The following is a 15,508-nucleotide window of genomic DNA, read 5'->3' on the forward strand; positions in this document are numbered from 1 at the left end:
TCTTCCCAGTTTGTGAGCAGGAGGTCAAGAGGAGCATGGCCCCTAGTTGGTTCCTCCAGCACTTGCACCAGGAAGTTGTCCCCAACACTCTCCAAAAACTTCCTGGATTGTCTGTGCACTGCTATATTGCTCTCCCAGCAGCTGTCAGGGTGATTGAAGTCCCCATGAGAACCAGGGCCTGTGATCTGGAAACTTCTGTTAGTTGTCCGAAGAAAGCCTCTTCTACCTCATCCTCCTAGTCTGGTAGTCTATAGCAGATGCCCACCACGACATCACCTTTGTTGCTCTTGCCTCTAAACTTAACCCAAAGATTCTCAACAGGCTTTTCTCCAGTTTCATACTGGAGCTCTGAACAATCATACTGCTCTATTACATACAGAGCAGTATGATTGCTCTGAGCTCCACTATGAGCTCTGCTGCACAATAGGTCTAAACATGTATGACTTGCCCCTATCCTTGTCATGGTTCAGTTTGCACACATGGGTTGAAATCTTGGCCCCACTGAAGTCAATGGAAGTTTTACCATTGACTTCAACAAGGCCAGGATTACACCATGGGTATTTAGGCAAGTGAACAGATATATCAGGTATCATTCAGAGACAGAGCACCCTGAAAACAGGAACGGCACTGTCACAAACTACTACACTTATTACTTGTGAAACCAACAGTACTATCAATGACGTTAAGGTAGCTGTTCACATGCACACTGCACCAGATAGAAGTTGCCTAGGAAAATATCTTTAGATTAACTTTTTTCAGTAGCGAATACCAGGTAAATTCTCCTGCTCGGAGTTAAGACCTTTTCCAGGCCAAAAGGAACAGCAGCTCAAAATTTCACAAGGGATAGATTTACATAATACACCTCTACCTCGATATAACGCTGTCCTTGGGAGCCAAGAAAATCTTACTGCGTTTTAGGTGAAACCGCGTTATATCCGAATTCGTGTTATATTTGGTCGCGTTATATCGAGGTAGGGGTGTAGTTCTTTTACATGACTTCAGGATAACAGCGATATTAATTAATATCTAAGAAATACAGTGTAGAAAGCCTGCACTGAATAAAATGAAAGATTATTAACTATTTGTCAACATGTCAGACGTATAGACTCCTGGACATAAGGCTCAAGTAAAGTGTTAGGATGCAAGGAGCTGTGCTCTGTTCTTTACCATATTCAAATCAAGTTTATTTTTTATATACCAAAACAAAAAACCCTAAGTAGCAGCATTATTCTCAAAATTAAGAAATACAAATGTAAAATTGAAGAAAAATTCCACTGTGCATCAAATCTTTAAAAATAAATAGGTTATAAGTGCATTTGGAGCTAAGCTGGGCTTTTCCATTTCTTTCTCTCTCCTTTTTGCTGCATGTTTTGTTTTTAAAGAGACAAGTATATAACCAACGCAGTTTCTGTACATTGCCTCTTAAAATGTAATTTTAATTGTTAACAGTGACAATTATGTAGATATATATTTGAGAATTAAAAAAAATAATCAATGATTTTTAAATAATACTTTAACAGAGAGATGGATTGTTTACAAAAAAAGGCATTGATCGTTGGTCATCTCAGGGAAGTTATCCTTGACATGTAGGACTAAAAACATTTATTCATCAAGTTCATAGTCAGTATCGTCTCTATCCAGGGCACCACTGATGGACACGTTATCACACGGATCCTCATCTGTGCCCCACTCGCACAGCTCCATACAAAGCAAGCTGCTGGTCAAACATTTACAGGGTGGTGGGCACCTCATCTTTGCACACAAGCATTTCATTAGCTGAAGGATTGGTATGGGAGCATATAGCATTTCACATGACTGGCGTGATCAGTCCATCCACCAAGACCCATCCATGCCTGATAGCGAAGGGTAGATTTGGATGCACTCAATCATCCCAGAGACATTCTGTTTGATAATTTGCCCTCTTCACGGCAGGTATAAATGCACTCTTTGTTGGTCTGCTTCTTGGAAAACCATCCACCAATGTAGCTCTGCAAATGCTGGTCTTCAAATGGTAAACTCGGCATACGACCGCCTCTAGTGCATTTGTTACCTCACTAGTTTTATTAGTTAAGTCCAAAACAGACTGCAAAGAGTTACAAAGGGACCTCACAAAACTGAGTGACTGGGCAACAAAACGGCAGATGAAATTCAATATTAATAAATGCAGAGTTATGCATATTGGAAAACATAATCCCAACTCTACATACAAAATGATGGGGTCTAACTTAGCTTTTACCAATCAAGAAAAAGATCTCAGAGGCATTGTGGATAGTTCTCTGAAAACATCCACTCACTCTGCAGTGGCAGTCAAAAAAGTAAACAGAATGTCAGGAACCATTAGGAAATAGATAATAAGACAGAAAATATCATAATGCCACTATATAAATACATGGTATGCCCACATCTGAATACTTCATGCAATTCTGGTCATCCCATCTCACAAAAGATATTAGAATTGGAAAAGGTACAGAGAAGGACAACAACGATTAAGGGTATGGAGCAGCTTTTGTATGAGGAGAGATTAAAAAGTCTGACTGTTCAGCTTGGAAAAGAGACAACTAAGGGGAGATATGATAGAGGTCTATAAAATGGTGACTGGCGTAGAGAACATGAATAAGGAAATGTTATTTACTCCTTCACATAACACAAGAACCAGGGGTCACCCAATGAAATTAATAGGCAGCAGGTTTAAAACAAACAAAAGAAAATACTTCTTCACATAACACACAGTAAACCTGTGGAACTCTTTGCCAGGGGATATTGTGAAGGCCAGAACAATCATGGGGTTCAAAAAAGAACTAGATATGTTCATAGAGGTTAGAGCCATCAGTGGCTATTAATAGGGCCCTACCAAATTCACGGCTATGAAAAACATGTCACGGACTGTGAAGTCTGGTCTCCCCCCCATGAAATCTGTTTTTTTGTGTGCTTTTACCCTATACTATACAGATTTCACAGGCAAGACCACCATTTCTCAAATTGGGGGTTCTGACCCATAGGGAGTTGCAGAGAGGTCGCAAAGTTATTTTAGGGGGGAAGGGTGCGGTATTGCCACCCTTACTTCTGCGCTGCCTTCAGAGCTGGGTGGCTGGAGAGTGGCGGCTGTTGGCCGGGCATCCAGCACTGAAGGCAGCACCCCAACAGCACCAGTGCAGAAGTAAGGGTGGCAATACCATACCATGTCACGTCACCCTTACTTCTGCGCTGCTGCCTTCAGAGCTGGATGGCCAGAGAGTGGTGACTGCTGACTAAGGACCCAGCTCTGCAGGCAGCATCACAGAAGTAAGGCTGGAAGTACCATACCATGCCATCTTTACTTCTGTGCTGCTGCTGGCGGCAGCTCTGCCTTCACAGCTGGGCTCCCAGACAGCAGCCACCACTCTCCAGCTGCCCAGCTCTGAAGGCAGCACCACCGCCAGCAGCAGCGCAGAAGTAAGTGTAACAGTACCACAATGTCCCTTACAATAACCTTGCAAACCTCCAACAACTCCTTTTTAGGTCAGGATCTCTGCAATTACAAAACCGTGAAATTTCAGATTTAAATAGCTGAAATCATGACATTTACAATTTTTAAAATCCTATGACCGTGAAATTGACCAAAATGGATAGTGAATTTGGTAGGGCCCTAGCTATTAACCAAGGTGGTCAGGGATGCAACTCCATGCTCTGGGTATCCCTAGCCTCTGATAGCCTGAAGCTGGAAGTGGAGAACACTTGATTTCCTGTTCTGTTCATTCCTTCTAGAGCACCTGGCATTGGCCAATGTCAGAAGACAGGATACCAGGCTAGATGGGTCATTGGTCTGACATAGTATGGCCGTTCTTATGTTCTTAGTGGGAAAGTCTCAGCCATCCTATGCACCTTCAGAGTGAGAGTGTGTCTTTGGAGGCTGAATCAAATGCCTTCCAGTAAGATATTTTGATTTTTCCAGTCAATCTTCCAGTAGTTTCACATGCTGAAAGGGTGCAGAAACCTGGCAGTGCGGCAGCTTTTAATGGTCTGACCAACAGGAGTATATCTCTGAGGGATATACAGTGATTCTGTTCCCCAGCATCAGGCTTAAAACAATGTTGAGGAAGGCTTGGCAAACGTCTCATAGAAAGCACTAGAACACCTGTGTCCTGTGCAAAAATCCAGAGTTTAGTAGCACCTCTCTGGGACATTGGTGGCACACAAGATAATTTAGTGTCACCCTCTGTAGTGAGGCCAAGTGGCCTCCCTCCGAGAAAGAGGGTGAGGGACCATTACATTCCCCTTGGAGGGCGGAGCCTAGATCACCCTGCCCCCTCACTGGAAGTACCAGGACATGGCCAGAAGTATAAAAGGCCAGCCCTGAGGCGCAGTTGGAGGGGAGCCTGTGGAGGAGAAGGACATTCTGCCGCGTCCCCGGGAGGAATCTATGCCTGGCTGTTCCAAATCCGCAGATGCCGACTAGGACTGGCCCGGAGTGCCTGCCACCGTATACCCCGAGGAACCAGAAGAGGCCTGGAGACCACAGATAACGAACCCCGGGGAGGCAGGAAGTAGCCCGGGGCAGCCACGGAGCAGCCCAGCTGCAGAGCCCAGTGTGGCTCAGTCAGCGTGTTACAGCTGGATCTCCGCCGACGCAGCCAATCCTGCCCCTGCCAGAGCCCTGGGCTGGGACGTGGTGGAGTAAGGTGGGCCTATGTCCCTTTGCCAACCCACCCTGGGGTGGCTAATTCCCCCCTCCACTGTGCCAGGAGGTTCTAGCCCTGAAAGAATGTTTTGTTTGCTGGCACCCTGAGCCTACTCAAGCCCAGGCCCATCTCACCTGTAGACTGTTTGTTTGCTGGCTGCCTGAGCTCTGCCCAGGTCAAAGCCAGTCCTGATAGGCTCTGTTTAAGGGTTGACTGCTTGAGTTACCCAAACCCAGGCTAAAACCTGACAGGGACTATTCATCGCTCAGCCCTATTGTGGGCTCTTGGCGGTCTCACAGGCTCTGGTCCTGGCCAGACAGGACCAGCCTGAGTGGCCTCCCTCCAAGCGGGAGAGTGAGGGACCATTACACCCTCCTACAGGAACTATGAAGAAACTCTACTGAACAGCGTGAGGCAGCAGCTTTATGATGACATGTGATGACAAAATTCTTCAAGCAATTCTTGGTATGCATGAGTGCTTTTCTTGAAAGGTATGAGATTAATTCGTCCTTCGTGAAGTATGAGGCAGTAGCTTCTTCGTTGCAACACTGGACATGTTTGTGGAGTCAATGATTTTGTACTGGACAGGTGCAATGCCATGAAGTCTCTTCTTTCTGGTAATATTTTTAATTGATTCCTCTGCATACATGTCAAACATAAGGTGGACTTTGTCATAGGTCCAGTATTTTCTCTCTAGCTTCATAATGAACTGTTCAGCCAAACCTTGGCAGGTGTTAAGAGTTTCTGGTTTGTCAAGAGCTTGCATCTCAGCCATACCATGTATGACTGCTAGACTCAAAGGCCTCTGCTAGCATTAGGTACAGGTCACATTGTCAGTAGCTGTTAGCTTAGGAAGACTATGCAAGATGTGCATTATGTTGCTTTTCCCCTGGCACATATCTTGTTCCATCAGATTCTAACACTAATTGTGGTACCACGGAGAACTAATACTTTCCCAAAGTCTCACACATATTAACATCACACTGAGATCTAGACACGACCAGGAGACTAGTAAAACAATGACCTGTCTGTGGTTAGCTCTGTAATAGTCCCTGCCACCTTCACTCTGATTTTCTTCTTTGCACAACTTTAGTCTGTTTTTCTTGATTGTAGCCCACAATAATTTTTTGGATTTTGAAGGCTTCATAAAAGCCACGACCCAAAGTATCCATTCAACTGACATCTTTAGCTATCTCATCACTGAAGACTGCTTTCATCAAAATATTAATGAGCTCCTGTCAGTCATACGTGAATAGGTTGCCAGTCTGAGCAAGCTCAACTGTAGCTTTAAAATTGCCCCTTTTGGGCATTTAACAGCACCTAATGAGTCTAGCTGGTGCTTGGTTATTTCTGGGGAAGGCACCCCAACCCCAGATTTTGAGTGAAACAGTAAGTAATGTAGTTCTGAGGTTGCCAGGAAAAACTGGGAAAGGGCATTTGGAAGCAGTGTTATGCCCACAACTCCCCTTTCTTTCCAAAAAACTTTTAATGCTCTGTTTTCCATGTTTCCACATTTTATGGCTTTGTTTGAATCAAGCACACAGAAGGGAGCTAGTGATCTTTTAACAACCCAATTTCCTTTTCAAAATTCCTCCCCGGTGTCAGGGTCAGACTTTTCTACACTTCTTATTTCAGCAAGGCCCCAGGCAACCATTGCAGAATAGTTGGCAAAAAAATATTTTGAAACCGTCCAGTGCTGCAAAATGCAAATTCCAATTAGCAGTCCTGACAGATCAAATAAAGGGCAGCAAAGACTCAATCATATTCATATATTGCTGCACTATCTCAAAAGTTGGCTGATTCAACTTCACTGAATTGCTTGATCCATTTTGCAGTATTGCAGCTCCCCATCATGTAGCAATAGGTCATTAAGAGCAGAATTTACACTGGATGCGTGGAACCGGTCTTGCAAGTCCTGTGCCCCTTGGAAAAGGACTTCAAACACATCCATCTGTTTTTCAAAGACGACATCTAGGGATCACTTTTACAGGGCAACAAGTGTTCGGGTGTGTGCTTCTATACAACAGAAGAAGCAGGTGTTCTTTTTGCAGTGCATGCCCTGGGACCTAAAATAAGGTGAGTCTTGCCAACAGCTGGCAGTTGTCCCAGCATCTTCAACTTTTTCTTGATGTACTTTCTCTCCAACCTTACCAAATTCAGTTTATGAGTGTGCTTCTTATAGGAAGGTGCCACTGAGCTTAACCAACTCCCCTATCGTGGTATTTTCCAAAGATTCAGCTACTAGTCAATACTCTCTCTCTCTCCCCATTGATGCCTGAAAATTATCAAGACCAAAGTAAAAGACAAGGATTTTGTAAAAAGTTATTTTGATTATAATTCATTGTGTTATGTAATGTATGTTATGTAACTATGTGCATACCAATTATAGATGGCTTCAAGTAATTTCTGGCTGGATGCTGACATCTTAACCAGAGCCTCATTACAACTCTTTTGGTATAATAAAGCAAGCTGATAATCAATATGACCGAACCGCTTTTTTTGCCTATGATGGATGATGGCAAATCAATGTGAAGTGCTCCTTCCATTTATAGTCATCTGTAACATTCAAAAAATTAATCAGGGACCATGTTCTGAGCATTGCCTGATAACACAGCCTTGTCAATTGAGGACCACAATTTAACTTTGTGAGGTCTGCATGTCTGTGTTAAAGAATCAATGTACAAGTTGATTTTTAAACATGTTCTTGAATACATATCTACATAATTGTTTTAGGTTCGTCACGTTCAGTACTATTGTGTTAGTAGGAGAAAGGGCTTTCAAATGATACCCAACTCAACCTATTTCCAACAATACTGCATTATCAAAATGTCCACCAACCATAGCACCTGGAGCTGGGAGGAGGAGCAGCTTCCTCCCCCCACGAAGAAATTATGACTGTGATTGAAATTACGATTCAGTAGGTTTTTATTAATCAAAATGACACCTCCCTTACTTTTCTATCATTAAACTTGCCCACAGAATTACACATGCTCCCAAGCAGAGGTTTGCTGGATTCTCATGGGCACCCCAGAGACAAGAACATTATGTTCCTTGGAAAGGTAACATGCCATTATTGGGTCAAAACCCCAACAACAATTAGTTAAAGCTAGGCTTGGAAGGATTCGATTTTTAATTGGTAAAGGTCGATTTCACTGTGCACACACAAACAGACAATAAATATTTCCTGCAATATTAATCAAAATGTACAAATAGGAAAAGAAAGAAAAATACTGTTTGAGAACTTATTAAAGTTGATTTAAGGATATTTACTTTGTATATTTTGACATGTGACGTTGGCAATTTGGGTTTTAACTTTTATAAAGCTTTAACATTTTGAATCTCAACATATAGTGTAATTAAATAATTATTGTCTGACTCCCTTACTGGCTGAGCCACCATAATTTCCCAGAAATGTGAAAACTTAAATCATTAAAAATAAAAAATGCTTTAAAATACATATGGATATTATCCATCAAAATTATATATATAAAATATCAGATCCACCAAGCCTCGTTAAAGATAAGGAAATGCAAGAGCCTGTCTGCACTATGGTTATTATTATAAAGCCAGAGTTATTACCAGGCACTAATGTTGCTGTTTAACCTATATTTACTGGGTCAGTGACCCTCAGGGTACAGTTTGTACTAATGAAAACTATTCACAAGTAACATGTCACAATTCTTCTTTTGACATCTACATGAAAAAAGTATTTTACCTGTCCGGTAAAATCGTTTCAAGGGCAGAAATGAAGTAAGGAACCACAACATCAATCCCTTTCAGGTCGCAGCAGAACAAGGGAGGAGAGTTTAGAATAATGCTGGCCAGCACTGGGTGGCAAATGAAATCTGCTATCTGCAAACCCTGAATTAAAAGCATGTAAAATCTGAAAGAGAAAGACAGGATTAAATGGTTTGTACAAAAAGAGCCTTTGCATTAGCAACTAGACTGGTCATTATTCAATAACCATTTTTAACCCTTTAAATTAAAATACAGACCAAAATGTTTCAATAACCAGGAGCCTACAGTTATGCTCCTGAATCCATATGCACCTAAAAGGTAGCATTTTTAAATGCTCCTAAATGACTTAGGAGCACATATCCCATTGACTTCAGACTGCAAACCCTGATGGAGTAATATACCCAGATCAAAGCATTTCAGCTTTGATTTGTGGAGAGTTCATATATTGGAAGGTGATGTTGGTCACAAATATAGCACAGGTTAGTGTCTTACCAATTTTGTTCGAATTTGTGTTGTTCACACAGAAAGGATGCTAACAAGGCCCCAGTCTAGTCTTTTCCAGCACAGGTAAATAAAAGTGTGAAATTTCTTAGTAGAATTTCAGATTTTTACATATTTGTTTCTACTAACATTTAGGAAAATAAAGAAAAAAGTACAAAGCATTCAATTTAGCAATATAAAATGGAAAATAAAGAACAAGTAACATGCAAATAAAACTAAGTATAAAAAAAAATCTAATTTGGTTTAAATGACTACTTTTATCCAGCCTGTGATACTTCCTACTGAGTCCTCATGCAAAGGTTTTGATTTTGCCATTCCTGCTTTTAAAATTTTTCCCCTCCCACCTGATGGTTGCGTGAATCTTCCACAGAATACAAAATGTACAGTGCTCACTTTATATTATTTTTATTACAAATATTTGCACTATAAAAATGATAAACAAAAGAAATAGTATTTTTCAATTCACCTCACACAAGTACCGTAGTGCTATCTTTTTATCATGAAAGTGCAACTTACAAATGTAGATTTTTTTTGGTACATAACCGCACTCAAAAACAAAAAAAGTAAAACTTTAAAGCCTACAAGTCCATTCAGTCCTATTTCTTCACTAAGACAAACAAGTTTATTTACATTTACGGGAGATAATGTGGCTGAGCTCCTTGTGGGAGAATAGTATGTCTCCTGCTCTGTTTTACCCGCATTCTGCCATATATTATGTGTTATGGCAGTCTCAGATAACGACCTAGCACATGTTGTTTGATTTAAGAATACTTTCACTGCAGATTTTACAAAAATGCAAAGAAGGTACCAATGTGAAATTTCTAAAGATAGCTACAGCACTCCACCCAAGGTTTAAGACTCTGAAGTGCCTTCCAAAATCTGAGAGGGACAAGGAGTGGAGCATACTTTCAGGAGTCTTAAAACAGTAACACTGCGATGCGGCAACTACAGAACCCAAACCAAACCAAAATCAACTTTCTGCTTTTTTCATTATCTGAGTTAGATGCCGAAAATGAATATGTGTTGGTCCACACTGCTTTGGATTGTTAATGAGCAGAAGCAGTCATCAGCATGGACACATGTCCTCTAGAATGGTGACTGATGCATAAAGGAACATATTAATCTTTAGAGCATCTGGCATGTAAATAGCTTGTGATGCTGGCTACAACAGTGTCATATGAATGCCTGGTCTCACTTTCAGGTGACACTGTAAACAAGAAGCAGGCAGCATTATCTCCTGCAAATGTAAATAAATCGGTTTGTTTGAGCGATTGGCCAAACAGGAAGTAGGACTGAGTGGATTTGTAGGCTCTAAAGTTTTACATTGGTTTATTTTTGAATGCAGTTTTATTTTTTTAACATAATTCTACATTTGTAAGTTCAACTTTCATGATAAAGAGACTGTACTACAGTACTTGTATTAGGTGAATTGAAAAATATTATTTCTTTTGTTTTTCACAGAGAATATTTGTAATCAAAACTAAACATAAAGTGAGCACTGTACACTTTGTATTCCGTCTTGTAATCTAAATCAATATATTTGAAAATGTAGAAAACATCCTAAAATATTTAAATAAATGGAATTCTATTATTGTTTAACAGCGCAATTAATCGCACCACTAATTGCTTGACAGCCCTAATCATAATGGTTCTAGAAGAGATCATCTCCTGAGATTTCCATATTCAAATTTAAGCCTATGTGGCTTCATTTTTGTAAAATTGGAGACCATATTGGAACATCTTTCAATGTCTAATACACAAATATGCCTTGTGTCTATGTAGTAAAAAAAAAAAAAAAATTCAGTCTTACAGTGGATAAGAGAAAAGATTATCATGGACGAGCCAAAGAAGACCATCAAAAGGAAGGGACATATTCTGCATCCTCAAGAAAACCCAGATATGACTGAGGTCATGAGAGGGGGCAAGAAATCCCCCCTTGATTAAACAGAGGTTCCTAGATGCAGCATCTTTAAAGACCTGAACAATTATCCATTGATTGGCATTACAAGATTCAGGAGCAAACTGGATGCTGTTTACTCAAAACAAATTAGATTTTCACCACAAAATTATAGCAAGAAAGTAACTGGAAGATGCTTTAGTACCGGGATAAGTAGGCTGGCAGTATATCCTCCCCAGTCTTCTTGCTACAAAATATCCTACATAGTGTTCCACATGCCTCTGCTCTTCCTGCTTCATAGTTATCAGGAAATTCACTTGAATCAAATGTGGAATTGGAAGTCATGGTGTCTGTGGACATTTGTGATCCTTTCCGACGAAACTCCATGCTAGCTTGGGTTGCTATAGCTGGAAAGAGAAAAAGTAAGAGTTTTTATTGTGTTTGTCAACATATAAAACAGGCTCATGGGATCCAGGACACAAAGATCATGTCAAATTTAGGGATTATGATGAAGCTGCCAGTTCACTGTATTTGAATCACTGCCTCTGTTTAATAACCTATTTCAGGGTATTTGATTTCTTCCCTAACACAGGAGTGATATTAATTCTTCAGACCCTATGTATAAGTATATTCACCCTCAGCATTGCGTACTGAGAAAAAGTACACTTATGCTGAGTATGTGCGCATCAGTCCAAATCCCTGCATTGTGCGCAAACAAAAAGATCCACCATACCCCTCATCTCACTTCCTGCCTCCTCTTCCCCTTTAGAAAATTAGACATTCTAATTTCCCTTCCCATCTCCTAAGCTATCTTGTCACTAGCTGAAGTTGTTCCATTCCCCTCCCGCCCCCCAAAAAAGCAGATGACTACTTTTATGCTTCCTGACTCCGATTTTTTTGGCTGCCTCTTGAGCCCACAGCTACTCTGGCCCAGCTTATCCCTCTGGACTCTACTGTTGAAGTAAGTCCCCTGCCTATTTCCAGATGTCAGAAAGAGGACAGGACCCATCTCAGAGTGAAAGGGATGGCTGTGAGAGAGGTGGGACATGTCTGAAGGTGTTGGAGGGACCAGATTATAACAGCAACTTTCATCAAACAGTGCCTGTAACTGCCATGGAAATCTTTGAAGTTAGCCAGTCCTGGGTGTCAGCTACCAGGAAACTGGGCAGTTGCCTAGTGGCTACTTCATAGTATTAATGAAAGTTTTTAAATACTCTAGAAACATTTCTAAAAACACCAAAATGACTTTGGATGGCCCCATGGACCTAACTGGGGTTGGTCATTCTTTAGCATTGTTTTCTTTTCCTGCAGAATATATCTGAAAGTGATATAATGAATGTAGTTTATGAATTCCTCTTAGAGATATTCCTAGCCCCTACGTTAGTGCCATGTGCACAACATAGAGAAAGCTAGTCACTTTGCTTGCCCTGTTATTTCTTCTGGAGTGGCAGCCAAGAAGGATGTACTGGGTACTCCCTGGGCAACAGAAGAGCCAATTCCCTGTGGGATCCCCAAAGACTGGAACAGCACATTGCTTGTGATTTTCAGGAAAGGCAATCATGTGCCAGTATTATTTCAAAAACCATAGAGGCTGGTTTGGTTTTGTGTAGGAACACATCAGAATTCCACCAGTAACAGACACAATTTAGGGCCTGGGACACTGCGGGGGGGAAGTCAGATTTGCAAAGGGTGAGGAGTTTGAAGTTATACTAACATAAGTCCTGATTATGCTTTGCCAGTTACATTATTTCCAAATTGTATGGAGGGTTAATTTTTAGAAAGTTCCGAACAAAAGTCTTTACTCAGTTATTCTTTGTAAAATTCTTGGTGTAAACTATTTGATGTTTGTTACCTTAAAAGATTTTTTATGGCATAAGTGACAAATAAGCACAAATCTTTATGCATCTTCCCATGAGCCATTTGTGTCCTAAATAAGCTATCCAGCAATATAGTATAGTTGGGGGGGGGGGAGGGGAAACCACTACATGCACAATGCATACAAATCAAACATTAGGTCTGTATAAAATAAGCTTTAAGTTAAAAAACAAAACAAAACATGGTTAGTGCAAAGTCCTGAAATTCATGACATGATCACAGACTATAGTACATAAATGATGGGACTGATTCAGGCAGATTAATTTGCTTTTGCCAACAATCTTCCCCATTCAAAAAACATACACACAAAAAATTACTTGTCTTTCCCAAGTAAAAGTGCAAAAGCTACAAGAGACAATGACAATGACATTACAAATAAAAATATGGGATTATGTAAAAAGAAAAAAAACATGACTGCAATTAAGGAAAAGCTACTGGTTCCTACTTACAAGATTTATAAGAAAGAAGAATTTGGATAAAAGATGCTGCAAGATAATAGAAATAAAATGGAAAATCAAAGGACAGCAGTAGTTATAAAATACTTTAAAGATGGTGAAATTGTAATATAAAAGTTAAGAAGCTTTTAGCTTTTTTTAAAAAATAGATTAAAAGCTTTATGACATAGCAAGCTTGTTAAACACATAGGAAATTGGCATTCAGGTCCAAAATTATGGTTTTGAAAGTACCATGCAAAACAATGAACAAAGAAATCTACAAAATACTAATAACATTTAGTTTTGTTCATATTAAAGTACATTTGATCTTTAAATAAATGTATTAACCCATCCCAGCTCAAGCTGTGCTTCTCCTGAATTATGTTGTACATGAAGTATATTACAGGACTACACTAGTACAATAATCATCAGACTTGCTTACTTGGGGTAAACCCACATGGGAAAGTTACTTACCGGTAATGCTGCTTGCCCCAATTCTCATCTTTCCCCAACCACAAATTCTTTATACTAAAGTGTTATGGCTCCAGCTTCCAGGAAGCAAGATGACAAAGAATCCTTAACAAAGGCTATTATAAATGTACAAGCCTGCCCACTTCCATCTCAGTCAAGAAACTTCCAAAGCAGAAATATACAGGTAGCAGAATAACGACAAAGATTCAACACCTTAGATGCAATTCCCAAGGAAAGGTGGAAGAGAGGGAAAACGTCAAACAATTACCAGGAAGGGAAAAATTACTTACCTTGTAAAAACTGCTTCTCTGAATATTTTGGGACAGATCATGAGCTGAGATGCAGTCCCTCAGTGCTATTCTGGAAACAAACAGCTGGGAATTCCCACAGCTGGACCCTGTCTCCTCACATCACATCCCCTGGAGTAAGGCACATGTTGAGGGCAGAGAGGAGCCAGAAAGGAGCATGGCTTGAGCAAATTCTGCCCTGTCTGAGACTTACTAGACTTTCTCCTGCGGGCAGGTTATAGATCCCCAGAGAATAAAAAAGTGGGCCCTGAAGTCCTTTAATGTGTACAAAGATTCATCTGTGCTGTCAGCAAACAGTTAAGTGCCATCAAAAGAAAGGTCTTCGACCATATTCTGGACCTCCTTTGGAAATCTCGGGAGCTGAAGCAAGGAGGCCCTCCTCATAACTACTATCATAGAAATCAGAGTGGCAGTATTAGCAGCACCAAGAGAGGCCTGCAGAGATGGTCTGGTGAGCAGCTAGCAGTCTACAATTGCTCTCTATGTTCTGCTGGTAGATGCTCAATAAAGGAGTTCAGCTTGGTATTATTTGTATAGTTGTACTTTGCCATCAGTGCCTGGTAGTTGGTGATTCTGAATTGTAAAGCAGCTGATGAGTATGACTGTCTATTAAACAGGTCAAGGTGCTTATGATCTTTATATAGGGCACAGATTTAGAGTGGTGCTGCTTTCCATGTTTATCAACTGCTTCGACCACCAAGGAGTTAGGAAAGATACGAGAAAATACAAATTCTGAGTCCTTAGAATGGACATAATATTTCTTATCTGCTCTCTTGCACATGGGCAGAATTGTGGCTTGGGTGTGCCAGATAATGGAGCCCTCCTGAACCTTGCAAAGGTTAACAGGCAGGGTAATTCAGGCAGATGAAGCTGTATGAAAGATATCAAGCAGCTTATGATGTGATTCTTTAACATCCTCAAGAGGGATCTGTAAAGAATCCACAACTCTCTTGGTAAGGTCCTGAAACTGCTTAAAATCATCAGCCAGAGAAGGTAGAGGTTGCATAACCACTTCATCCATGGATGAAGAAGAGGAGTTGTTGGCTGATGGAGAGACCTCTTTATCAGCCATAGCTTCCTGTTCCTCAGTGGTTTCTTCCTGAGGTTCTGGTCTCCTAGAGAGGAAGGGTGATGAAAGTTGTCTCTCTCCATCAGGTGATGTTCAAGGGGCTAAAGAATTGCTGGCAATACTGGGACCCCCGGTGGCCTCAATATGGCCAAGGAGGTGACGCATGTAGCATGGGTGGAGGCATCCATTGGTATGAGTGCTCATACCAACAAGATGGTGGTTGTGGACATTTCTCACAAGCGAGATCAATTTCCTCAGAGACTCTGAAAAAAAGCCTCTCCATCCCTGGAGAGGAGAGCCTTGGATAGATATTTGAGAAACCAAGGCATGGTCTTCATCAAAATCTTCCTCTTCCAAATCACTCTGACATGGTGGAGCACTGGAAGAAACATGAGGTAAAACTGTCCGTACTGGACAGGTATTTGGGGATCTAGAGGTCTTTGATACCGAGACCAGATCACAGCTGAGCAATAGCGAGCCAGGCGTCTCAGACACAGCAAAGTCTTAGGGAAAACTAAACTCCTGTGATACAGAGTGTCGTAGATACAGTGTTCATA

At 40.8% G+C, this 15,508-nt stretch overlaps 1 protein-coding gene across 4 annotated transcripts in view; it reads right to left on the bottom strand.

Moving 5' to 3' along the window:
• The window catches only part of RALGAPB (Ral GTPase activating protein non-catalytic subunit beta), a 129,407-nt gene that overhangs the window by 60,806 nt on the left and 53,093 nt on the right, over positions 1–15,508 (bottom strand). For all 4 annotated transcript variants that reach the window (XM_054045324.1, XM_054045323.1, XM_054045322.1 and 1 more), the window contains 2 exons: positions 11,000–11,201; positions 8,374–8,541 (listed from right to left, as the gene is read on the bottom strand). In XM_054045324.1, coding sequence (XP_053901299.1) covers positions 8,374–8,541; positions 11,000–11,201 — 370 coding nt within the window. The remainder of the gene's footprint in view (positions 1–8,373; positions 8,542–10,999; positions 11,202–15,508) is intronic.

The sequence above is a fragment of the Malaclemys terrapin genome, chromosome 12, assembly GCF_027887155.1.
Source record: "Malaclemys terrapin pileata isolate rMalTer1 chromosome 12, rMalTer1.hap1, whole genome shotgun sequence".
In the NCBI taxonomy this organism is placed as follows: domain Eukaryota; kingdom Metazoa; phylum Chordata; order Testudines; family Emydidae; genus Malaclemys; species Malaclemys terrapin.